Below are 27,128 nucleotides of genomic sequence, written 5' to 3'. Positions count from 1 at the left end.
TGGACAGATTGCAGTGCAGTCCCAAACCAGTTATTTCCTCTAACTCTCTCCTGGGCTGTCTGAATTGGCACCTTGCATATCTAAGTAGACTTGGTGTTGTGACAGAAGACAGGAGAGAGGATGGAGAAAGCAGAGCAGCACAGACCTGGGACATAAAGACCCTATAAGTTCAGCTTCCAGACAGGATTTACATACTGATATACCAACCAGGAGGGCACAGAACACGGTGAGTTCTGCACAAATTACCCTGCAAATCCAAATACATACAGAGACGTTTAGCCTATGCTGAGGTACATGACACCTAGGCCAAAGCTGATGAGGGTCAACTGTATGGATACAGGGGCAGAGTGACAGGCATGAAGTGGTTTGTGCCACCTGAATGTTGTCCTGCCACCATTTTGGCATTTTGATACTGTCTTTAACTGCATAGTCGTAATTAACCAACTGACGTAGATTAGAATGAAGAAACCATGTTTAAGAGTGTCCTTTAGGTTACAAAGTCATAAACTCAAGTGTTAGAAAATGGCAGATACACAGTTCTCTGCTTCTTCATAATTCTGCACCTTTTTGCAGTCTTCCTGTTCATTGAATCAGGCGGAGATCCTGCGCTGCATAAAGGTGGGCATACGAGGTAGAATTAAGGTTGCACAAGCCATCTGTATATAGTTTTAATTTTCAAGTCCTGTCTCTTGTTTTGTCCTGGTTTCAGTTGTGATAGAATTCATTTTCTTCTTAGTAGATGGTACAGTGTGTTTTGCATTTAATGTGAGAATCACGCTGATAACACACTGATGTTCTAGTTGTTGCTAAGTAGCACTTATCCTAAATTAAGGATTTTTCAGTTTCCCATGCTCTGCCAGCGAGCAGGTGTACCAGAAGCTGGGAGGGAGCATGGGCAGGACAGCTGACCTGAACCAGCCAAAGGGATATTCCATACCATAGGACGTCATGCTCAGTATATAAACTGGGGGGAGTTGGCTGGGAGGCACGGATGGCCGCTCAGGCATCTGTCACTGGGTGGTGAGCATTGTGCATAACTTGTCTTTTGGTTTTTGTTGTTTGTTGTTTTAATTATATTCCTTTTCATTACAATTATTATTACTATTATATTCTAATATTGTTGTTAGTTTTGCATTTTATTTTACTTTAGTTATTAAATCGTTCTTATCTCAATCCACAAGTTTTGCCTTTTTTTCGATTCTCCTGCCCATCCCACTGGGGCAGGGGGAGTGAGCAAGCGGCTGTGTGGTTGTTGGCTGGGCTTAAACCAAGACAGGTTTAAATTCCTTTCTTTTAAAATAGATATTGAAATTTATTTGAGAGAATTATATAGAATGTATATGTATTTGGACTGGGGGGGGACACCACCTCTTGCAGCCCTTTAAACAAGTGTTAATCACAGTTCTTTACAGCGCAGAACACAAGAACTATGGCTCTCACTTCACTTACCAGAGTAACTGTATCAGTTAGGTGCAAGGGACAGCTATTATCCCAGTGAGAGGGAAGAATATAATGGATTTGCAGTTCAACCTCTTCCCTAAGAAGAAGCTGGAAGAACTCAAGCTTCATGGGGGAAAAGGGACCAAGCACCTCAAAGCTGTTTCTCTTCTCAAAAGCTGCTAGCAGCTCTTAGCTATTACAGCACTGTGCAAGAAGTTACTATTATCATGGCAGGATAAGCCCAGCCTTCAAACATCTCTGCCGAGTTAGTATTGTGACAGAGAGGAAGACTGGAAAACAAACAGATTTTCTTCTTAAGTAAAAAAAAGATATTAGTTTAATAAAAGCCCACAAGCTAGGGCTTGTTTTAGTCTCACCAAAAGCTCTAAGATATTTCATAGGACAAAGAAAAAGCCTTTCCTTACTGTCAGGTATTGGTACAGACAATAGAAGGAGGCATTACACTTCCTAAAACAAACAGAAAGAAATTAGTTTGGCAGTCTTTTATCTGGGGAAAAAAGTATAGAACTGAAATAGACTTCACCGTAGAACAGACACTTAAGAAAAATACACAGGTTTTTAAAAAAATTACTGTTGTTAGTATTATACCTCTGAGACATTGTTTCTTTTTACCATCAGTGTGCTTTTTTTTTATCTAGGGAATATTAAAATGCTAGTAGTACCAACCTTGGTTAATACAAGCTGAAATGAAAGCAATAAGGAAAATACAATAATATATTTCTTTGCTTGTCATTCAGCTGTTTGTCAGCATCACTACTCTGGAAAACAAGTGAAATTGCTTTACCCTTCCAAAGTGAGAGAACAGTGTTACACTTTTAATGATTCCCTGAGGCTATCTGTCAATGAGTAAATATATTAAGGATATAAGGTACTATACACACAAGTGCTTTATAAACAATTTTTTTTCTTAACATGTAGTTCTTTTAAGAAGCAATAGTCTTAATTTGCAGACAGTAGACACTGAGGCATCTGCATAGTGTCTACACCAACACAAGAGTAGATTTCAGGACTTGAAATTGTTGATATGGAGAATTTACTGCATACATCTCTTACCAGTCAGAGATTATAATGCAAAATAGTGAAGAAAAGAAAAAAAAAAAAAAAAAAGTTTCTCTATTTGCTTTTTATATGATCCTGGAAAGTAAAGGCTTCTTCAGGATCAAAGCTCAGAAATTTAGTGATGATAATCTCCCTGGTACTGTCCTATTAGAAATGTTTGGAGACTTTTATGAAGAGGAGGCCTGGGAGTCAGACCCCAATTTGTGTTATTCGTGTACAAGGATCTGCATAGGGGTTGCTATTTACAATGTGATTGTGTATCAAATGGTCTCTGGATATGTAGCATACTGCTTTCTGCCAGTACTGGGACTCTAGATTTGAGTGCAGTGGTACATGTTCACCAAAAGAAAAGCGTTGTTCTCACTTCAGCAAACAGGATTTCTGCACTGGATACACTACTGAACCAAAAGTAGGTATTAGCATCTAACAGGGAAGTTGTGGGTGACTATCTCACTATGTAAAGCCAGAATTTGGGTGGTGGTTTTTTTTTCCTTTTTGTATTATGTAACACCATTTAATTTTTGTTGTTTTCTCCCCTCAAAATAGATATTTCCTAAGCCAGAATAAAAGGCACTATCTTGATGTTTCTGCATGGTTTCCAGACAGTAGCTCAGTATGAGTGGAGAGCAGACACATTTTGGAAGTGAAAAGATGTTTGTGGGAAGACAAGGATGTGAGGTGTAAAGGAGAAGCGTATGGGAAAGGATAGACATTCAAAGATACTGTGATTAGGGCAAGGTTAGGTTCTAGTTAAACTAAGCTAAAATACATTAACTTGCATCTGATCCAAAGGAAAAAAAGTCAGAATTAAATTGAGGTTAACAAATGCTGATTTAATCTTGGCTCTTTCTTCATAATCTATGCAATATTTTCTTCCTACAGATTATGAATTATTCTGTAGTGTTGTTTTGCCTTGTTTTGATGGAGGAGTCTCTGATAGTTACTAGAAGTTCATCAAGCAACACAAGCTAGTGAGAGCTTAAATTTTGTATTACGTAAGCAGAAAACAGTGAGAGATTTTTCAGATGGATCTTTTTCTCTTTGAGCACCTCTAGTGAAGTATCTCCAAGAAAAATATCCTCACAGTGAACTTCCTAGAAGGTAGCAGTAGTGCAGAGCCTGCCAGGATGGAGCTGTAGAGTTAATTTATGATTACAGCAGTCACGTAGTCCCACCTCCTGCTCAAAGCAGGGCTAATCTCAAAGCACACAGCAGAACAGAAAAAGTAAATGAGTTCTTCAGTGTCTTTCACCAGTGCAAAACTATTTTTGTTTAAAAATTGCCTATAATTAAAACTGCAAAATCCACAGAACAGGAAAATGCTAAGAGACCGCATTGTGTCAACGGAATTTGACAAGTGTATTTAGAAACTGGATTCAGTACTGCCGTAGGTTTTATAATAGAAGTTCATTTTAAGTTCTGAAGAAAAAAAAAAAGACGAAAGATAATATCACTTTAAATAATAGATATTCCTGCTTATACCATTCTTTCTTCTACTGAGGCATTAGCAAGTTGTATACCATCCACACCACATGAAATAGAGGTGATAATTTTTTTTGGCTGCTTGAAAAGGACATACCTCTAGGATGGTAGTTGGTGTCACTGGTAGGAGTGCTAGTGTATAATACAGCAGACATGTACCATTGTGCCAGCATGTAGGTAGCAAATGACAAAACAAGGTTTACCAGAGTGTCGAGTGTTTGGCTGGAATGTATGTGCAGACACGACCGCTCCTACGCAGCTTTTTCAGAAAGCTTTCACACTGAATGGCAGTACAGAACCAGACCTTACCATTCTGGCATGGGGGTTTGGAAACAAAGCTCCTAAGTAACAGCCCTACCTTCAGGATGGTAGCGAACATGCTTGAGAGGACTACAAACTGGGCCCATACCTTCCAGCACTCCTACCATGGTTGCCAAATTAACGGTCGTCTAAGAAAACGCACCTCCATGCACCTGCGGACTCATAACCACATGTCACGGCGGGCATGGGACAGGTGCACATGCAAATCAAAGAGTGTAATTTTCTAATGCTCTGTAATAGCTACCCATTTCTGATATGCAGAATGCCTATGTATAAAATCCCAGTGGAAAGTAAGACAAATTTTTTCCTGTATAATTAACTGTAACATGTTTAGGACATTATGTAACTACCACATTATGTTGCTAGAGGGCATTTTAAATACTTTATAGCTTAGAAAATTTTATAACTATTTCTTAAAAGTTAGCCAGCCATAAAATGCAGATGACAGTGGCATAGCCTGATTGTTGATATTTTCAGAGAAATATTATTCCTAAAACTGTAAAAATGTTGGAAAATACATTTTTAAGTTCATCTAGAGATGCCATTAAACTATTTAAAAAGGCAAAGAGCTTTCTTTTTCAGTGAGGTTTTTTTTGGTTTACAATGGGAGGTCTGGCTGGATCTTTCCATCTGCTGTGCTGGCTGTTACTGCAGATGGTCCTAATCTGTACATATGGTATGTGCATATATAAACTGAAATCGGTGTTATCTTGGGGTAAAAGCAGGCACACAACAGGAGCTTGGATGCCTAACACAAGAATATTGCTGAAGGGGATTATTTAGAGATTTTCTTTTTCTAGGGAAAATTTACATAGAATTAGGGAAAGAAGCACTTAGTGTTTGCTGGAAAAGAAAAAAGAAAAGAAAAAAAAAAGAAATCACTCACCTTTTATAAGGTAAATTCTTGATCTGCAATTTGTTTGGCATCAGATGTTGGCTTCAGCTCAGCCCTGAATCTGTGCCAGGTTTTGGTTTAAATCATGACAACACCAAACTCTCATAAACTTCTAAAGGGTTACCTCCAGCGTTCATAAGTAGGACAGCCCGCCTAGCTTTGGAGTCCCTACTTCTAACTCAGAAATAAAGCTGAAGAGATTTTCTGTTTTCTGAAAATTAGAAAATGGCCTTCCAGTCATGTAAAAAACCCGAAAGTGTCAGAAATGAAATGGTCCTCAGATCTGAAGTTTCTGTTTAAGTCAATCTCACTACCATTAAATGGTTTCTGAAACTCATGATGATCAAGGAAAGAGCAAAAGACCTTGTTAAAAGTAGTACTTGCCAGTGAATCACATGTAAACTTGCTAAATAGTAAGCTGTTCTGCCACCTATTGCAGTGCCCAGTTAGCACTGCTGAAAACTTCTCCTTGCATATTGGCTCATGAATCAGTTAAAAATTATTTCCATAAAGTCTTAAACTTCTACTTAGGAAGTTTGGACAGTTAGGAAAAACACTACTATATTTATGTGATGTGGAGAAAACTCTAAAAGCAACTCACAATTGCACTTATGAAACATTTAGCAACAAGTGCCTGAAAAGGAGAAATCATTGGAAAAGCAAGACTTGAAGAGTTTATCTGATATATAATCAAATGCATTTTTAACATTTCCTCTATCTTTTCTAATATCCTCGGTATTACAGTTTATTGGCAACATTAGCTCATTCACCAGACAAACTAATTGTTACAGCAGATAAAGTCATGACTCTTGATCCTTCTTTCTTCTTTCTTAATATCTACTCTGGTATTCTCTTCACTAACTTTTCAACCTTTCTTGTACTAGGGAAAGGCTTCACGTATTCAGCTGCAAGGCTAGGAAAGGAACATATATTGACTTTAAAAGGATTGCTGCCATTCTAACATGACTTTATAAGCTACTGTTTCTTTTTCTCCCTTATTACAGGTTTGTTTTGTGAATTTAGATGCAAACAGAGATGACTGCAGCGATGAGCAAGTGAAACAGGTAACAGTCTAGGTCTCAATAACATGCACCGGGAATCTGAAATTATCTCAACATCAGGCCATATTTTATAGCTTTTCTTATTCTCAGTCCAGAAATATCTAATGGATTGTTGCAGCCTGCAAATTCACAGCAGTTATCATGTGATTGAACCTCTTGTTCAGCTTTGGATTTATCAGAGAAGTGAACATGGATATGTCATACATTCAATTTTTTAATTTGACATAATACTACAAAAAAACAATTTCTGATAACTCTCTCTTCTACTGCCAAAACCCCTTTGAGAATCTTCTGCTCATTTTGGTCTTGTTCAGCTGACCAGCCTTAGTCAGACTTCAGATACTTTGATTATGTGGTCTTCGGGAAGGTTCTAGATAAACAGAACTAAAAAGTACATTTTACCATTTAACTGAGAGTTTGGAGGGTAGAAAAATGGGATTTTAAAAAAAGAGAGAGAGAGAGACAAAAGCTTGGTTATTTTACAAACACTAAGACAACCTACATCATGATATACTATTTAGAATACATACCATTTGAAAAAAACCCTCAAATCTGAGAAAGTCGCATTTTGAAGATATGGCCTGGTGTCAGTTTTGAGTTTACATCTTCCTTTATCAGTTCCTTTTCATCATCCTGGCTTGGTGCCCACGATCGACGCGCAATACAGCGGCAATATGTGGTAAGTGAACAAAGGTAGGATCTCCTGACAATACGCAGGGAGCTCCTCAGTAAAGCAGTATGGTTAGTTTGCTGAAACCACTTTTAGCTCATGGGAGGAAAAGCAATGCTGGGACCTTGTTGCATCCTACAAGTCATTCATTAGCAGGCACTGCTTTTCTGTGCTGTTTTCTGCATCCTGGATCTGTGAAAATTCAGATGTCAAAAATAAATACGGTTTCTTGCAGCAACATGATTTTTCTGTTGAATCAGCAGGTAAACTGTGCAGAACAGCTCAAGAGGTTTAACTTTGCCACTGGTTGTTTTCTAATAAGCAATGGTTTTATTGTTGTTTACAATGTTTATTTAGGAACAAAAGCTGCAGCAAGTCACAAGGAAACACCAAAAGCTTCTCTCTCAATCTTAGAACTAGGTATCTGTAAAAGCCAGCTGAAACTGGCTTCATGCAGCTATCCTTTACAGTGCCTGGAGATGAGATTACTCCCTCACAAGCACAAATCACCTTTCAAAGCAGCTGCACGATTTTTACCTATCAGCCCTACCGCAGCGGTGCATTCACCGCCTGTGCGCTTCGCGTGGCCCTAAGCTCTTCCTTCGCAGCAGAGCCCGGTCGGCTCCCCAAAGTGCTGCACCCCAACATGCCCACAGCTGGCACTCCCCACCCGGCGCGTGGCGGGGACTGGTAACAGAGAGACCGCAATACCTGGCTGCATTTTAGAAAGGTAGTTTCTGGTGCAGAATCACCACATTTATTAGCCATGACTGGAAAATGATTCTTTTCTTTTAGTTTTCAGTGTACATACTAAAAATTCACTACTAGCACAGGTACTGTGTATTCTTCTCTAAGAGGAAACACCCTCGTCACAATTTTTGTGTATAATATGCCGTTTGTGTTACATAATGTGCAGTTTGTGTAAATTAGCTTTGAGCAGGGTGGATTTTTTATACAACACTGATGTGGTGGAAGCATTTCATAGAAGAATTTTAAAGACGCTAGCATAGCTGTTGTTTATATGAAATACATAACTATTTACTAATAGGCACTGTTAGGATTTTGCATTACCCATTTAACCTTGGAATGGGTTAAATCGGGGTTTTTTGGTGTAAAATAATCATCTTTCCAGATTTTTCCTTCCTTTTTTATTCTGAACAAAAGGTAAGGAACCGAAGTAAAAGGTATACAAAAAGCCATGGTTTCCTAGCCAAGAGATCTGATAAAATGTGGCAATTTAGGCAGTAGAAAAATAGAGATACGTAGAGAAATGTGTGTGATAACAGAAAGGCTATAATTTGAAAAAAGAAAGGGATGAGAATTTTTTTTGTACTATACTGAAACGTCAAACCGAATTGAAGCACTGAATTTAGTTATGTCAAATACAAATACTTAGCCTCATCTGAAGATCAGTCTACTGAAAAGTGAATTGTTCCCCAAAACTGAATTAGATTTGCTAAGCCAGAAAGTTTTATTTTACCTAATTTACTCTGAGGAAAAATAACAGTACTGCGAGCTTATGATGAAAAGGAAAAAGTGAAGTATCATTGAATTGCATAATAACTGAAGCATACAGCTGGGTGCCCGAGATCTGCATTCCCTTAATGGCTTTGCCGTTTGATGGGCTGTGTTAGTGCATAAAATGGAAGTGGTATTTACTTCCTCTGCAAGGAGTCATCCTCGATTCCCTGTTCATAAAGGAAGCACACCGAGATCCCTGGCAGAAAAGAACTGCAAGCGCTCTTAGAGTAGGTATTGGCCTTTTGGTCTGGCCTTTGTACACAAAGGAGCACAGATATCTCCTGCACACGCCGGGGACGCCTAGCAGTGTTGTAATACAAATCTATGTTACATAGCATTGTTCATGTTGTGACTATTACCACTTTTGGCTCTAGCAAATACGTAACAGGTAGAAAAAGATTGTATCATTTCAAATGAAAGGTCTTGAAGGTGTCCAGCGGAACAGCAAAGAAATGCATATTTCATCTGTGTATTAAATGCTCCTGTTATTCCAGGTTTAGCATTGCATCAATTTGATCAGCAATTTCCAGCTACCTTTCCCTTTGGTTTCTTGCTTGTCATATGCCTGGAGGAAAACTGGAAGATTTGGCCTGTTCTCATTACCATACTCACAGAATCTTTTCTGGTTTAGACAATAACAGACACAGTGTGTTCTCAGTCTCTCAGGAACTCACTCGTGGTAGGAAGGACAAGCATGTAGATGCACAAATACAAGCAAGCCGTTTAGCACATGACAATGTAAGGGATGACAGATTGTCCTGCTGGACAGTGGTGCAGAAGTTCATACTGTCACCGTTGTCTTGCCTGATAGCTCAAAAGAAAGAGTGTGCATTTTAACGCTGCCAGTTTTATTTTTAATCCACTCAAAGCAGTAAGTTCAAGTAAGCTTTCTAAAGGGACACCTATAAGTGGTATTTCGTTTTGATATTTATGAATATAACTGTGCAACTCAGACTTCATTACGTGAGAGCAAAAATCTATCTTTCATACTACAGAGGTTGATCAGCGTCTCTCCAAATCTCCCCAAACTCATCAGTTCGATGAATGTACAGCCACCAAAGGAAAATGAAATAGTCCTGCTGAGTGGATTAGCATCAGGAAACCTTCAGGCTGATTATGAAGTTCCCCAGGTAGGAATCAAACTCATCTTTAAGATCACATCACACCTGTGAAGGATAGAATTTGAAAAATGGAAGAAAGGAAGCTGAAAGCAAAGACCTTGCACCAGTTCGAGAGATGGGCGGGAGTTTGCAAACATAAAAAATAAATCTAACAAAAGCCTGTTAAGTGTGCATGGCGGCGGGGGAGTGACGCAAAGATAGGAGAGAGATTCTGCTATTCCCTCTAGATCCTGTGGATGTCTGGGTTGCAGCTGATAATGCTTTAAGCCATATTAGTGGCTGATCCTTCAGGGAAGGCAGGCATTGGTGACAGAGATGATTCATAAGCCCAGATTTCAAGAGTAGCAGGAGTCAGAAGGGTGGCACAGAGGGGGGGAAAGGAAAGATGTAACACTTTTTCTGTGCACATAGCTAGATTGGGCCACAGATCCTACAGACTCCCTTTCAGGTGAAGTCTTGCTACTTCCCACTTTTGTTCCCAGTCCATCTTCTCCCATGCATGCACCTCAGAAAAGAGCTGACGATAGGACTTGAAGATCCTAGAGGCTATTGTAAACCTGAATGTGACAATGGAAAATACCAAGCTACACTAACCATATCAGAGCTGATACCTCATTTAACTTCTGTCAACTTAAAAAGTAATTAATGCATTAATTAAAACTTAACATTTGAAGAAGCCAAAAGCAAAGTTCTCATGCTAACTCCTTTACTCCCATTATTGTTCCCCATCTGTGATCTGGAGGCCAAGAATTCCTCTTAATGACACCACATAGAGAAAGCAAGCAAATGGTAACATTTGCTTAAAGGCATTTTAATGCACAAGTTCCAGAAGCTTAACTCCTTATTGTAATAAAAGTCTTTTTCCTCCTTTCCATTTTTATCATTCGTTATGCCTGTTCATGTCTGTGTAAAGAAAAAGAATGAAAAATACTTCAGTATTTTTCAGCCTGATTCTGATCTCATTTGGCCAAGCATGAATTGGGAACAGCTTCATTAAAACTGCAGAGTTATCTTGGACTACAAAACTATCTCAGCAAACTTAAAACATGAGCAGGTGTCTTGTTTTATCTGCTGCAGAAAAAGAAAGCAGAAAACTTTTTTTCACTGAAATTAAATTGTGTACAGAAGTCTTCATGTAGCAGGCCCTGGAACAGCTGTATTGCAAAGATCATTGAATTTTATGTTATACCAATACGCTGATCTTTAAAGAGAGAAATTGCCTGGTTATTGATCTTTCTTGCCACTTGTGACTAATGGCTGAATTTAGAAAGATTTAAATAAAAAAATAAAGAAATAAGAGCACAAGCCCACGGTGAGAGCAGTGGAGCTCCAAACCCCACTTCCCTGGAGGGAAGCTGCTGCAGTAGATACAAGGTTGTTCTGAGGCCTGAATAAGATGACTCAAGTACCCAAGTCATCCCCATCTCTGAAAGAGTGCAGCCGTTGAGAATGGCAGCCTTCTCGGTGAGAGTGCAGGCAAGAGACAAATGAGAACTAACCTAAATTTCCACCCCATAAGATGAGTAAAGCTTTGCATTGAGGCTGGGTGACATTTATTGGCCAGATAAGCACATGCTATGTTCATCGTTACATTTGTTTGGCTTTCCAGAGAATTTAATTTGTAAGGAGACTCGCATAGTTTTCATACAAGGATTTTTATTCTGCCCCCTCAGCCCTTTTCACAAGTACAACCCTGCAAACTGTGGACTGGAGAAACAGCAGGGGAAGGCTGCATCTGTTTTTAATAACATTTTTCACAATATAGTATACGCTCAAGTCTGATTCAGCAACAATTTCTTAGCAGCTAGTTAAAAAAAAAAATCTGTATTTTCTCTATTAAACACATTAATTTATCTGGTTTTCTCTTCAAATACATTTTTTAGGTGGAAAGGAAGAGCAGGCTAATAAAGCATGCTATTCCAACATAATAGTCATCCCACTCCCTTTATTACTAGATATTTGCTTTGAATTCACACTCAAAGACAAAAGATCTAGGTTGGGGTTACATTATGCTAGATACTGTGCAAATGCACAGGGGGTCCAGGGCATCTTTTGCACAGCTTAAAATCTACCTCCTCGATCCAGAGCTGGCTCCACTCAAGCTGGCTCCTTCCTGGGGTCTGAAGTTAAAGCACAAGATCACAAGCTGCAAAAGCTTGGCTTTGCTTCAGAGTACATCCACACCGCAAACGTAGTCCCATGCAGAGATATCAACTTAGCTTTGTGGTTGTATAAATATCCAACGGTTTTAATATCAATAAAATGAGGATAACAAGGGTTCCTTCCTCTCGGTTTCTGTCCAGCTTTCAACTTAATTGTACAGCTTCTTTGGGTAAGACAGTTTTATATAAAGGCTCAGCACAGTACACAGTGTAATAATGGGGCTTTGGGCAAATAAGGAAATGAGAGGAAGAAGAGCAAAGAAACAAAATAAAACACTGTTTTAAAACAGTCTGTAGGAACATCTGAACGTGACCTGCTCTTAATCTCGCCAGCCAGTATTTACAGGACTGCCTTCGAACAAGTGTTGCAACAGAAATTATCCCAAAAAGGAATTCATGCCCACAAACGAGTCCCTCAAGAGGCAGGTAATACCGGGTGGTATGAGACCATTAATAACATTATGTCAGATGGCTAACTCTGACATGGCTAAAAGCAAGTAAGTCTCTGTCATTAAAACAAGAAGTTGATTGAAAACAAACCACTTGGTAATTTCAACAAAATAAAGATGCCCCTGTGGTACAGCTGGGTTCTCTACTAAAACTCCTGTATAACAAAAGTTGTCAGTCCAAGCAGTCTTATTTTGGCATATATGTAACTGCACACTGCATTACAAACATCTAAATGACAAATTGTATTGCCTTTTTGCAACAACATTCCCAAGATATTTACAGAGAGGGAAGATTAAAATAAGTTTTCTTTTTTAATTAAGTAACTGAGATTCTTTTCCCCTCTAGTGTCCTTGGCTGGCAGATGTCTGCTTGGTTCAATGTGCAAGGGGGGACAGGAAAAACAGCACAAGCTGCATCATTTTTGAAATAAACAAGTTTCTGATTGGACTTGAGCTCGTTCAGGAAAGGCAGCTGCAGATAGAAGCACATGTCTTAAAGCCTGAGGATGACACAAACTGCTCAGTGTCTTCAATAGAAGAAGATTTCCTCACAGCATCTGAGCACCTTGAGGATGACAACGAGGGTGATGAATATAAAACTGGTAAAAGCAATGGGACTGAGCATAATACTGCTGTTGTTCATACTGCAAAACAGCCATGGCAATGCTCACGGAAATTGCACTTGATGTTAATTCATGCATATATTTATCTGTAATTTAGAAAGCGGACAGCCATTCATATTTTTAAATTGTTGTTCAAAGACATGGATACGTGGCTGTGCCGTAGTTTCACAGAGCAGTAATGCATTACACAGTTGTGCAGCTGTTTTCTTTTTAAAGTTACAGGGTATTCTGAAAAAACTAATTTCTTATTTTTTCTTTTAATAGGTCATGAAAAAGTAAGTGTTTCAGAAGCATCTTCAGATGTCAAAAAAAATAAAGGAAAGGGATTTGAAAATCTCCACTATAGAAAAGCCAGGTTGCCACTCATTCTTGAAGGGAACTGCATTAATAAGGATAATGCAGCTACTAGAGTCTCTGAAGCTGTGAATGTTGTGGCTGAAGATGGCATCTTGCAACCTGAAGATAAGTCAGACCAGGAAATACTCTGGCAGAAGGAATTAGCTCGAAGAGCTACTTCATCCTTTAGTACTACTAATTTGACTGGCGAGGTTGAAATTTCCTGCTCAGCACACATGTTAGAAGATGTACCTTTAACCAAAATGGCTAAAGAGGAGCTGGGGCCTCTGTATGACCCAACAGCAAAACACAGCAGTAAGACAGATGGAGAGGACTGTGCAAGTATCAGGAAAACTGATCCTCCCTCGGAAAATGAGCAGGCGACTACAGGTCAGTATGCCACAAATTTAGCAGAATCTGTTCTGCAAGATGCGTTCATTAGACTATCACAGTCTCAACCCACTTTTAGTGAGGAGGCTGCAGTCAGCATCTCCGTAGGAAGCTCCTGTAAGTCAGAAGACGTATCTGCTTACCGATCGTGGAATGAACTTCCAAAGATCGTCATAGTGCAAAGTCCAGACAGTTCTGAGAATATATCTGACTGGCCAGGGTCTGCGTTCCCCAACCTGTGCCACTGGACTGAATCAGGAAGTTCTGCTGAAGTTTCGGATTACTTTGAGGAAGAACATTCAAACGGACACGGCCAGAGCGCGCTGGAAGTTGCCCTGGCTTGTGCAGCCACTGTTATTGGAACCATTTCCAGTCCCCAGGCTGCAGAAAAATTCAGAGGGGATCAAGAAGCCACAGACTCTAAAAGCGGAGCGGTTGATAGTGAGGACCTACACACAGCATCTTCACAGCTACTTGATGACTGTGCTAGCACAGAATATTCATTTCCATCTGCACTGTGTGGCATGACTCAAGTAGCAAGTGCTGTAGCTGTCTGTGGTCTGGGGGAAACAAAGGAAGAGAAGTACCCTGCAACTTCGAGCGGACTTCTGTCTGCTGCTCAGACTTCTGCAGCCATTACTCTTCATTGTAGCATAGCTATAGGAAGCAGCATGGAGAAGCTAAATGACAGCATTGCAGAAGCACTTCTCAAAGAGGCATCAATAGTTTTGACAAAACCCAACACATACAAAAACGTAGGGCATTTTATGGAAACCATAAATGGAAAAATTATTGAAACAGCAGCAAGGCCACGGATTCCACACACTGATGAAGTAATCAGGGATGAACTTGCACAAAACTTATCCAATATTATTCTACGACATTCTATTGAAGAGGTTAAGAAGAAGAGACAACTACACCCCTGTTCAGAAAACAGCTCAAGTACACAAGACATTTTCATGAACTCTGCAAACGAGTTGCTTTATAACATAATGTATTTCACTTTCAAGAAGATGAATGACATAAGACAAGTTGAAGAGTGTTCTCCCCTCTTTCCTGAGGGCACAAAAGTAGAGAAAGTAACAAGAGCAGAAGGATGGTCAACACAGGCAACTGCACGTGAAACTTCACACAGCCCCGTTGATCACTCTGCTGTTCAGCCATTTGGTACATCCTACAGCACTAGGGCTAGCAAAGATCTTGGAAAGGTCACAAACACTAGGAAAAGTAATGTGAAAGATGTAAATAGCAAGGAAAGTGCCACACTGAATTCAGAACCAACAAGTAGAGCTACAGGGCATAACACACTTGTTGCAAAAACATCTCCCAAGAAAAGATACCTGAAAAGAACCACACGAGACTGTTACAAATCCCCAAATCAGAGTAACAATCATCATCAGAAGAAAGACTACAGATCATTTTCAGACAGAGAAAATACCTTTGCAAACAATGAATGCAGGCATGGTGTTCAAGAACAGCTGTCTTCCAGTGCCACCATAAACGCAGAAAACCAGGCCAAGCATAAGTGTGATGCTGTGCTAAATAATGATGTTCAGGTTAGCTTGTCTTTATTAGGAAATCATGTCTTGCTTCCTTCTCAGCCTGTGCTACAGGTGAAACATTCAAGGGACAAATATTGTATAACAGATTTTGCAGAAGAATTGGCAGAAACAGTCGTCTCCATGGCAACAGAAATAGCGGCCATTTGTCTTGAAAATTCAGATGGAAAGCAACCCTGGTTCTGTGCGTGGAAGAGAGGCAATGAGTATCTGGTGACCCAGAGCTTATCATGCAGAACCATGAAAAGGAAAAAGGAAACCCATGCTAATGGTTCAGTTGTTCGGAAGCACAGGGCACCTAGACTTAGTGAGATAAAAAGAAAAACAGATGAGCACCCTGAGCTAAAGGAAAGGTTGATGAATCGAGTAGTAGATGAATCCATAAACCTTGAGGACACACCAGATTCAGTCAGTATCTTTGCAAATGAAGTGGCTGCCAAGATCATGAACCTCACCGAACTCTCCATGGTTGATAGCATCTGGCAAGGTCCAAACCACCCCAGGAATAGGCTGCACTGTGAAAGATGGAGCCGAGCCAAGGCCTCAAGCTGTGAGAGCATACCAGAGGAGGACTTGGATTCGAAAGCCTCTTTCAGCACCCTAGGCCTAATGAACACCTTTGGTCAGCCTGTGAGCCAGACAAGTTCTGTCTCAAAGCAGTCTAGTTGTGAAAGCATTACAGATGAATTTTCAAGATTTATGGTGAACCAGATGGAAAATGAAGGAAGAGGTTTTGATTTATTACTGGATTACTATGCAGGAAAAAATGCAAGCAACATCTTAACTTCTGCTTTGGAACAGGTAGCCAAGAAAAATGGTCACCTTAATGTAAGACCAAGTTGCCCATCCAAACAGTCCAGCACAGAAAGTATAACAGAAGAATTTTATAGGTATATGCTAAGAGAAATAGAAAAGGAAAATAAAGATAACATATCTTCACCTCAGAATTCAAAGGACTGGTGTGGCAATTTGCTGCCACCCTCTCTACGATCACCTTTTTGCTTTAGGCAATCGTCAATGCCTGACAGCAGATCATCAGGCTCTAGGCTAACAGTTAATGTCCCAGTTAAGGCAAATTCATTAGATGGATTTGCCCACCATCACCAAGATTCCTTAAGTGTACAGCCAGTCAGTACTGTGGCTTCTTCAGGTCTTTGCAAGTCTGACTCATGCCTGTACCAAAGATGCAAGACTGACCAGATAACAGATATGTTGATTCATGAGACGTGGGCAAGTTCTATTGAATCTCTAATGCGCAAGAACAAAATCATAGCAGATGAGGCAGAGGCTGCAGAGGCAGACCAATTTCACAGTGATTCCCCACCACAGGTGGAACAATATGCAAACAGACTGGCTGCAAATATTGTCGAAAGTGGTAAAAATTTAACTGTTGTCCAGCAGGATTCCTTTGATTATACAAGCCAAGCTCTTGTGCTGGAAAGCAAACACCCCCAAAGGGCAACTCGGATTAAATCAAAACCCAAAAGGGATGGAGTAAATTTGGATGAGAAAAAAGAGCATACAAAGAGCCCTGGATGCCTCCCTGCAGGTCAGCACAGGGAAGTGCCTTTAATTCAGATAGAAACCGATCAACGAGATGAGACAGGTAAAGACCTGGAGTCCTCAACTTCATGTGGCCCTTCTGAAAAGGAGCATCAAAGCAAAGAGAAGCCTCCAGAAGCTTTTGGTGGGAAACACATGGTTTCCAGTTCCCTGCAAAATAGGTAAGTGACGAAACAGCAAATCAGCACATCGCTTTGGTGTTTGTTGTAATTTCTCAGTAAAAATTATTTTGATAAAGAAAGAAGATAAGAAGAGAAGCACTTTTAAAGAAATAAACAGGCTAAGTTCTGACTACAGGTTTCTAATAGCATAAAATCACCCAATCATGTATCAACAGTGCCAATTTCTGGAGCAAACTTACATTGAATATGACCATGCTGTTTCCGAGATTCAAATCTAATACTACACAGACAAGTAAGTTTTCTCTCTACAGATATTTAAGTCTTCCATAGTCAAGACAGGAAAGACAGACAAAGTTTGAAATTTCATTTAGCGCTGGCTGATATCTCAATTTAAAAAAAAAAAATAATAAAAAAAATCAGTGTTGGTGTAAAACAGAAGATAGCAGAATTTGACCTGTAGTTCCCTGCTGTGCCTGTTCATATAACTAATGCTTTGTGTACCTGGAAACAAGACCAGACTTCCAAGAGCTTGAAGTTCAGCTCTGTGTTTACAGTCTGGAGCAACAAGTAATAAAAATTCTTTAGTGAAGGAAATAAAATAGTAATTAAAAGCACACCTTGCCTCCTTTGGTTCAAGACATCTCTGGTAGAATTTAGATAGAGAAAATAATAACAATTCATTTTATTTTAATTTAATTTCACAAAGTTTATACCACAGCTTACGACCCTCTCCTTGCAGTTGTACTCCTTTTGTTGGGGAATCTGCAACTTGCTTTGGTTAAGGCAAAGTGTAAGCCCAGTATGAGAGTGCAGTACAAATGCAGAGGATTGTTGTGGATGCTGTGAGGTTAAGATCAAGGCTCTTTCTCAAGGCATTACCTTTTTTAACTACATTTCTTCATCGTATCTGTTACTTCAATGGTATCTAAACTGCCAATCACTTGGAGCACTGCAGCACCCTATTATCTCAGAGTGCTAGAAAGAGCGCAGGTGCTAGTGTAGAAACCATTTTGTAGCTCATTTTATTCTAGGCAGTGCTCTGTTTTGACGTTTGACAAAGCTCTGCTTGAAGTGAGAAAGCAGGTACTTTACTCAGTATGGTAGCAGTTAGGTGGATAATTATAACGTCACTATTCTTTCATATTGACTCTCCCCCACTAACCTTCCTCTTCCTTGAAAGGCGACCTACTTTTAATAAGATACATTTAGAAATCTACCTGTTTGGAGTCTTGCCTCTTTGAAAATGAAGTTGGTTTTGCACAGTTTGTGAGTCCTTTAATAACAACTTTTCCTCTGCCTTTGATGCAGAGTTCCCAAAGTGGCTATAGGAAGCTTAAAGCAATAGGATTGGCAGGGCAGTTTTAGTAACCAGAGGCTACACCTACATGAGCATTTTGGTTCAGTGCAGTTCTGAATCATCTTGTCTCCATGTCCATGCTTCGGGTCTGTTTGCAGCGTGCAACACAGATTTCTTTTAAAGGAGTCTCAACTAGAAGCTGCACAAGTGTGTACCAGATGTGCTCGTACCCCTACTGGGAAGGCAAAGCTTCCAGTGGTTCTTCACATGGATTTGAATCACTTGTGGCATGGCTGTCTGGACCAAGACTAGACTGAAGTAAAAACCTAAAAAAAAATACATACATGTAAATATAAAAGCATCAGCACCAATTGCTTTGATCCACTCCTACTGCATGAAATTATTTGCTAGTGTAGGTACAGGCACATAGGACTTCAGGCAAAACATCAAGCAGATGTAGAGTCAATTAGAAGAAAAAAAAATAATTTAAAAAAGCCATGCAGGCCTGGGAAAAAGATCTTCAGCAAGGAAAATAGTTGTTTCTTGTATGTAGGCAGTGCAACAGACCCAGTCCTATCACGGTTACACAGAAACCGTTCCAACCGACTGTTCAGAAGCTGGGAACTGTCAGTTCAAAGCATCGCTAGTCTGAGATGTAATTGCGTAATGAATCAAATAAAACTCCAAAAGCCAAGTAACAACACCCACAAAAATCTCTCATGTTTTGGACCAAGTATTAGGTGCTACCTGCCCTGTATTAAAAATCTGAATAACACCACTACCCTGTGACCTGGCTGCTCAGTGCCTTCATGTTACTACAGATGACAAGTTTTGTACCTGAGGGGTCAGGGAGGACAGGCGTAGGTATTTGACAGATGTTGACTGCCTGATAGAGCAGAGGCCCTCAGGCAAACAAGTCCCTTTCTCCCTGTACAGGAGGCTGCCTCTCTCCAGCATCCAGCATTCATGCAGCTACTTCTCAGTTGTCCTGAGAATGAGAGCATGGCAAAAGGAGATATCCACAATATTAATGTCTCGGTATATTCTTAATCATGTTAATTACTTGGGAGCAATAGAATTTTGGGGGTGATCTCTTGCTCTAACTGAAAACAGGGCACCTCAGCCATAACTATAGATAAAAGTCTGGAGGCAAGAACTTCTCTAGAGGGATCTTGCAAATGCAGACCACCCAGTATATATAACAAAACTAGTTTTGTTTTAATTGTTATTCTGGTGCTGCAGCAATACAATTAATTCTTTCTTATGATCTAAAAAAAGGGGGGGGGGGGGGAGAGGGTGGATTATTACATACTTTTCTGCCTGCATATCAAAAGTTCCATGTTAAGTCTCACAAAGTTCACTTTTGCTCTGAAAAGTTACCGTAAATATAGGTTTTATTTTTTTGTTTGTGTTTGCATTTGTGGGAGAGTGTGTAAATATATAAAAATGTGTCATATAAATATGTGTGTGTGTGACATATGTCAAGTGTGCAGAATTATAAAGCATTTTTCCCTTAACCCTGTATTTTCTAAACTCAGTCTGGGCTCTATATTCAATCTGGTTTCTGACTACCTGCTGTACACCTACCTAGAAAAAGAATACTTTGTCCTTCCCCAACCTAAGCGGCAAAGATCTTAAAAAACAAAGGTGGCTAAGATTCATTAGTGATTCACAACCCACAATACTTTCCTACTTTTACTTCTAGACCTCTTTTGGATCTACAATGCTAACAAAGTAGAAAACCCTGGCAAGAAACTTATTCACCCATTAGTAGGACTGAGATTTAATGCCAACATATATTTCCAAGAAATGCTGACATTCTGCACTAACATATACCACATATTTCAACCACTGATTGACTGAAGCGCATTAAGCAATAGGCCTATGCAGCGAGCAGTTTTTTTGTACATGTAAAATCTTTTTGTACAAGTTAAACCTTTTCTATGCATAGTTCAGTATAAGGCTTACTTTGGTTTGTGTTTCTTTATAGCAGCCACAAGAAGATCCTTTTTAAAAAGCATCTCAGACCATATGTCCAGCTGGACTTTGTGTATAAATTATAAACTTGCCCAAACTCTTGCATCTGTATAATTTTGCAGCTTGGTTGACTTTAATGAGCAGCATTGCTTGAAGATTGGTGACATCAGTTTGTTTGCCTATATTACAATATCAATGTGCCTTCCTTATCTCCCTACCAGCAACAGTCCCCAGAGCAGACCAGATGCTGAAATCATAGGAGAGACAAAAACAGCTGAAGAATTTCCAAACCATCTCAGCAGCAGTGAAGAAAGCACTGGCAGCTGGTCCCAGCTAGCTAACGATGAGGACAATCCTGATGACACGAGTAGCTACTTACAACTCAGCGAGCGATCCCTGAGGTACCCATATTGTCTGTTCTCAGTATACAATATGGTCTAATCAACCAAGCCAATGATTCAACTACCATGCATCAAGAATGAGGGTTAACAGCTCGAGATTTATTCAAAATACTGTAAAAAAAAACAAAAACAAAAAACAAAAAAAAAAAAACCCAAAACAAACACAAACACCTAACAACAGTTCATCTCTCTACTTTTAAAAAAGGGGAAAAAAATAGCCACATTCTGGTTCTCAGCCAGGTCTTTTTATTGTTGGTGAGCAGCTAGATTCAGACAAAGAAAAAGCTTCCCAGCGCCACTCATGTGCCTCAGTCCTACAGTGAAAGGGCCATTGGACAAGCTAATTGCAACGGTCTTTCCTTTGATTTATTTGCTACTATTTGCATAATGTTTATTTTGGCATCTCCTTAGCTGAGATTGATGAGACTGCTATTCCCACCAGGTATCTGTGCACTGAGAGCAGAGGCAGAGCCCTGATCTGCTTAGACTGGCACAGGGGAGCAGATCAACAGAGGATGATGGAGTTCCCCCTGAGCAGGCATAAGTTCCAGAGCTCCCATTGCAATGTGCTGCTCTTTCTTCCTATTCAAGTCAGGACATGTGTTTAGAAATGTTACCTAGTCCTTACAGTTTAAAGTAAGTGATGTTAGTTTGACTTCAGCCCTTTCACAACTTCAAATTGAGCAAGACTTTTTCTTCACATGCTCTTAGATTAGGTCTTAAAATATTGTCAAGTAATTACATCTTTCTCTTGGGTTTAAGATGGCAGGGAGGGAAGACAGTATGGTAATGAAGCGGGGAAGAGAAAGAGTCTCTGTCAGAGAGCACTGTTGGCTAGCTGAAAAAATACTGAACAAACCTTGCCTGTCAGTGTGGGTGAACATTCATCCCATTAATGTAGTATCAACATTTAACAAAGTCCTTGGTCTGAGAGAGATAATGTATTATGCCTTTTGGCTCTGCATTGAAACAGAAATTGCTACAGCAAGTTGGAATGCATGGCATGCTGACACTGACTCAGAAAAACCTGATGGGGAAAGGAACTGTCTAATCAATCCTTCCAATGTAAGGAAAAATACTATTAGTTGCTTTTCCAGTAAAAATTATGTGGTTCAAGTTGACTCGCCATCAGCTTGTTTGTGCTAATTGACTTGCAGCCAGAAAATTCACAACCTGTTCATGAGACTATTACCATATCTGCATAAACATTCATTGTCAAATTTATAATGATGTTATAAAGTGAACTGGTACTATTTTTTCCAAATATTCCCAGATGTTTGGCTTCTTCATAAGAATGAAGTACAAGAGAGTATTTCTGTCTATTACTGGTCCCAATGAGCACTGGCTTTAATGAAAATCTCAGTCTTTCAAGGTAGTCAGAAACATAAGGGGCCATCAGTGTACCTGTGGGTTTTGTCAAATCCCTGGTAGTATTGGGGGTATGATGTAATACACTGAAACTGCTGCTGGTTACAGGCATGGACTCACCCAACAGGTAAGTAGTATGATGGGCAACTAAACACCTTCCTATAACTCACCACGTTCAGAGGTATCTGAATCTCTGTACCTGATAATCCTTCTTTTCAAGGACTCATTCAAACTGGTTTTTTGTTCGAGGCCAAATATTCATTGCATAAGCCATTCACAAGATAGTCCACTTTTTTCTCCAGTTTATAGCACTACTTGATACATGCTCCATCTAGAACTATTTTAATAAAAGCCTCATTATTTTGAGCAGATTAGTGTGCTTCATTCTGCAAACCACTTGCTGAGCCAATTGATTTTGTGGAACTCTACATAACAGGGGGCAGCCTACTCACTTCGCTTTGTACATAAATAAATTAAAGATGTATGGAGACATGTTCAGTGCAGCTTGGCACTAATATTTAAACTTTTGCTTTGTCAGCAATGGCAACAGCAGTACAACTAGCAGTCTTGGCATTATGGACCTGGAAATTTATCAGGAGAACGTGCCATCTTCTCCTATGATTAAGTAAGTAGTCACTGAAGTGAGACTTGATGTTTAGTCTAATTTTAACTGCAAATCATTTACGCCATCTAAAATGTGCCAAGCCCTGCTTTGCACCTGCTGCTGAGCCTGCTGTTAGTTTCAGAAAAAAAGCACATGCAGGTATCTGTGCAGAGTGGTAGCACTAGGCAGTGAAAGATTACAGAAAACCCACCCAGGTGACTCTCTCAAGAGAATATGGATCCACCAATCACTTTGCCTAAAAGACAGTTTTCTGCTGTATTGGTTTCCCATTATGCGAACTTTCTTCTCTGAATAACTTAAAATATTATCAAAACTCTGCTGTAATAGCAAGTCGGGTCAAGAAAATAAGGATCAATTAAAGTCAAAGAAAAAAATATGATAGCATTCTTTCCAAGAATAATAATAATTTGGCCCAAAGTACATCTTACCTGTTGTTTCTGGGCATGTTTCTACTGAGCATGCAATTAAATTATCACGAGGTGTGCAAGTACCTGCCTAAAGATTCTGGTACCCTGAAACCTGGTATAACTTGCCAGCTGGTGAATGTCACGATGCAGTCAGGGCATGGCCACTGTAGAAGTGTATAAACTGAACATCACTCGTTGAACGTGGGAACTTTGTGAAGTTGGTGACGTCAGAAAATCTTCACAGCTCATTACCAGACTATACTACAACTGTCCTGCTTTGAAGATGCTCTTTTTTTGTAAGAAATCTGGGCATTCATGTTTCTATAGAGTTACATGCATTCTCTCTCAGCTGCTGATTTGGAAACTAACCTTGTTAAAAAATTCCCATCTTTGTAGTAGGCAGTGATACCTCCTACACACCTTCCTAAAGATGACCCCTCTCCCTTATATTTCTGAGGACCAAAGGGATAAATTTTTTACTCCCCTTGTTAGGTTTCAGGGCTATTCTCAGGTGTTAGACAATAGGTGCGAGAAGTTTGTACTTCCACAAATCAAAGTCAAGGCACAGAATACATCTGCTGTTCAAACAGAGAACCGGAACAAAATCTGACGGGAAGGAAGTTATTCAGCACCTATGATTCTATGTCATGACAAACCATACATTGGATGCTGCTATTTTATTCTTTCCTCTCACATCTTACAGTAACCAGTACACAAGTATATATAATCTTGATTCTTTGAAGCCTTGGGGGAGATTCTGAAATCCTGTGAACGAGGGCAGTGAAGAGTAGCGTCCTCCCTTCCATACTAGAAGCAAAATCTTACACTTGCAGCATTCTCTCTGATTGAAGGCAGAATGAGACAGTGGAAATGTGTATTGTAAGTGCTGTCCCTCCAGGAGTGATGAAATGAATGCAATAGCCATGACATCAATAATGAATTTGCAGTCTCCTGCCACATGTACATGAGCATGGATATTGTGTTCAGAAATGGAAGCTGAAGCAGTGACCACATGCCTGGAGTTTTTTTCCTGCAGTTTAAGAAAGCAATAGTACATAAGAAATGAAGATCTTTGGAAATTTTTGCAAGGTGTAAACAGAATTTGTTTATCCAAACAGTTAATATATTTAAAACCAGCAGTAGCTGAAGTCATTAATAGTTATGATCGTATTTAACTATGAAAGATAGAACTAGAAAGCAAGACTGGAAAAGGTTCACCCAAAGAGTATAGCACTGCATAACGCAGGCATTGGAAGTTCAGTATTTCCGCCCAGGGTATGAGACTTGCTCTGTCTTACCATAATGTCATTTGCTTGTCATTATGTAAACTGTAAAGATACACAGATGCTGGTGAAACGCAATACACAGTGCAACCAGTATAAGTACTTCATCCTATTACAGGAATAATGCTGCAATTCCCATAGCTTTTCCTGATTTACAGATTAAATAAATGAAATATATTCAGCATTTTATTATTTCATCATCCGTAACTTTTTTCTTGCAGTTTTCTATGTCTTACATTGAGGGAGAAGTTTATCCATCATGAAGCAATGTTGTAGACTGTTCCTAAATATCACTAATAAGCTTTGTTGTTGTTTGTTTCTAAGTGAATTAGTAGAAGAAAAGGTTTTCCTTAAAGAACAGACAGAAAATACAGAGGGTAAGTTGAACCGTATCAATTAAAGCATACAATTTGAAGTTAAAACAAGTAATTGCACAGTAACTGTCGGGATTATTTTTCCAGAAAGTACTTCTGGGCTTTCAGTGGGAACAACTAATTGTCAAAAGGACCTGCTGGTGATAAACTTTGATCTGGAACCAGAGTGCCCCGATGCGGAGCTGCGAGCCACCCTGCAGTGGATAGCCGCTTCTGAACTTGGAATTCCGACCATCTATTTTAAGAAATCTCAGGAAAACAGAATTGAAAAGGTAGTATTTACAGAATTGGGCATGCTATGTTATGTTTTATTGAAGTTACTGAACTTAAAAGCAGATGCAAAACCATCATCAATCATTACAGCAAGATAGCAAAAACTACAGTTTATTACAGAAAGGGAGGAGAGGATTAAATGTATTATTTAAGGTACATGAAATATTTAGTAGATTGTCCATGGCACAAGAAACAGTATCGCCATGAGACCTTCTACAAAGCCTCTATAACATGCTTTGGTGAATCTGTTCACTTTTTCATATCGGTGCTGTGTTAAGTATCAATGCTCAAGGCAGAATTAACAGAGAGTCCATATGTGGCTGCATTTGAAAGGCTGCAGATGGCTTACATGGAGTTTAAACACGTAGCTTAAAAAATAAAAATCCCTTGCATGTGGGCATCGCACATACTGTCACTGAGGAGCAGAACTTTGTAAGAGCTGACTACAGTGCGAGACATAAGTTGGACTTAAGATTTGCAGCTTTGAAATTCCTTAGTCCTTATGCAGGTTCTGCCTTGCCAACAACACTGATTAGGGCAGCTGCAGGCAGGTCTGACCTTGTGCCTGGCTGTTCAGAAAGTGCTATAGCTGGGAATACAGCAGGGTACTGCAGGGGCCTGACAATTCCTCCTACATTTACATGAGATCTACCAGGGCCAAACACGTTGGCTTTATAGTCACTCTGTGCTGGCAGAAAAGGATTGCTGCTCACCAAGGAATGGGCCTCACTGCCGATACGTACAGAAGATCCTAATGGCAAAATAAAGATAATCCATATTAGCTCAGGTTCACCGACATAACAACACTACAAGGCTTCTGCACCAGAGCTGATGGAAAGTTCAGAAGATAGGCAGGAGGGACCTATCTGTGTAGGCATATCCTTATATTATATTACTACCCCAAGAGACAGTTTTAGCCCAGGCAGTGACCAACCAGCATTTCCAGTAGAACCATATTTGCAACCAGATATCTGTTACTTGGTAAATTAGACTGATTGAAATATTTTGCATCATTGTGTGGAAATTATGAAGCACCTCCCCTGGCCTAGCAATAGAAAAGTGCTATGCGTGCCAGTACTCTTTTGCTCCTCCTCAGGTGTGGCTTAGCCTCTGCCAACCACCATTTTGAAAGCAGAAGTCTATTTCCAGAGGGAGAGGGGCAGACAGACACAGACTACCAGAACTGAGAAACCTTCTGAGGGATTAGTCCAAGCCAGAGCACCAAGAGCAACACTGAAGTCCAAAACGGCCACAAGAAGTGCAGACTGTGTCTATTCCCAAATGATTAGTTAGTGCTCCATTGTAGATAGCCCTCAATGCCACTCAGCGTTTCAGGAATGACCAAAACAGCCCCATTTCTAAGGTCAGCAGGAACAGCTCAAGCCTTAAGGCTTACAAAAAGTATCACAGTATTCAAATCAATTAATGAAAACAGTATTACAAATCAGTATTTTGCTCTTTTATGAGAAGATCATTTTGAGGAGCAGAGATATTGTTTGATTTTCTTGAGTACATGCATTTGGGAATCATAAACATAATTTAAAATGCATTCAGCAGCAACAGTCCAAATTGCATCTAATTAAAGAAACAGCTGTCAGCTTTACCCATGTGCTTTGGCAAACAGTTAATTCAATTGCAAAAATACACTAGAGAATAATGAAGCACATCCTGCCTACAACAGTGCTCTTGGAAATCGCGTGCCTATTAAATATCATTAAAATACATATTAAAAGTTTAGGCTTCAGTATGTAAATAGCAAACAGCTACACTAACTAGAGAGACACAATATTTTCTTGCGCAGTTTAAAACTGGAAATGTAGAAGGAGCAAGCTAATTGGATATTGATTGTGAAATTCAAAGAAATGAAAAGCTTTGATTTTCATTTATGTGCTTCAGAAAAAAACGGGACCAGATGTATGACACTGTGAAGCCATTATTAAATACAAAGTGGACAAAATTCAGGATTTTTTACAGCTGCTTAAGAACATATACTTAACCTCTGGTTTATCTGGAAGTTTAAAAAAAAATAATCAAATATAGATACTTTTTGTGATTCAACCACAATTGTGGCAAATATCTTCATGTGACAGAAGTTTACCCAGGATTCCCTCTCACCAGTACTACATGAATATTTAAAATACTATGGGATGTCTATGTAGAAATACAGAAAGTTAAATATAAATTAAAATATAGCTAATGGTAATGAAGAGGGATTTTTTTTTTCTTTAGAGTGGATAGCCACACTTCCATTATTTTGACAGCAAGTTGTGGATAACAAGGAAAGTTGTGATCCTTTATCAAGCTCACTTTCACTGTTCTTACTTTCAT

At 39.5% G+C, this 27,128-nt stretch overlaps 1 protein-coding gene across 5 annotated transcripts in view; it reads left to right on the top strand.

The window, feature by feature from the left end:
• The window catches only part of SPHKAP (SPHK1 interactor, AKAP domain containing), a 74,415-nt gene that overhangs the window by 46,418 nt on the left and 869 nt on the right, over positions 1-27,128 (top strand). Inside the window, exons 4-11 of one of the 5 annotated variants that reach the window (XR_007506438.1) lie at positions 6,223-6,282; positions 9,466-9,600; positions 12,549-12,804; positions 13,090-16,834; positions 20,291-20,470; positions 22,377-22,463; positions 24,375-24,530; positions 24,615-24,659. Coding sequence is in view for 4 of the 5 variants with exons in the window: in XM_049803889.1 (XP_049659846.1) it covers positions 6,223-6,282; positions 9,466-9,600; positions 12,549-12,804; positions 13,090-16,834; positions 20,291-20,470; positions 22,377-22,463; positions 24,478-24,530; positions 24,615-24,799 (4,701 nt within the window). In the remaining variant the exon portion in view is untranslated. Of the gene's footprint in view, positions 1-6,222; positions 6,283-9,465; positions 9,601-12,548; positions 12,805-13,089; positions 16,835-20,290; positions 20,471-22,376; positions 22,464-24,374; positions 24,800-27,128 lie in introns of those variants that run through there. The other 4 variants (XM_049803889.1, XM_049803890.1, XM_049803892.1 and 1 more) reach the window with 4 other exon arrangements.

The sequence above is a fragment of the Accipiter gentilis genome, chromosome 6 (assembly GCF_929443795.1).
Source record: "Accipiter gentilis chromosome 6, bAccGen1.1, whole genome shotgun sequence".
NCBI classification, from domain to species: Eukaryota; Metazoa; Chordata; class Aves; order Accipitriformes; family Accipitridae; genus Astur; species Astur gentilis.
Note: the sequence above shows the minus strand (reverse complement) of the source record. Positions and strands in the feature narration are given on the sequence as shown.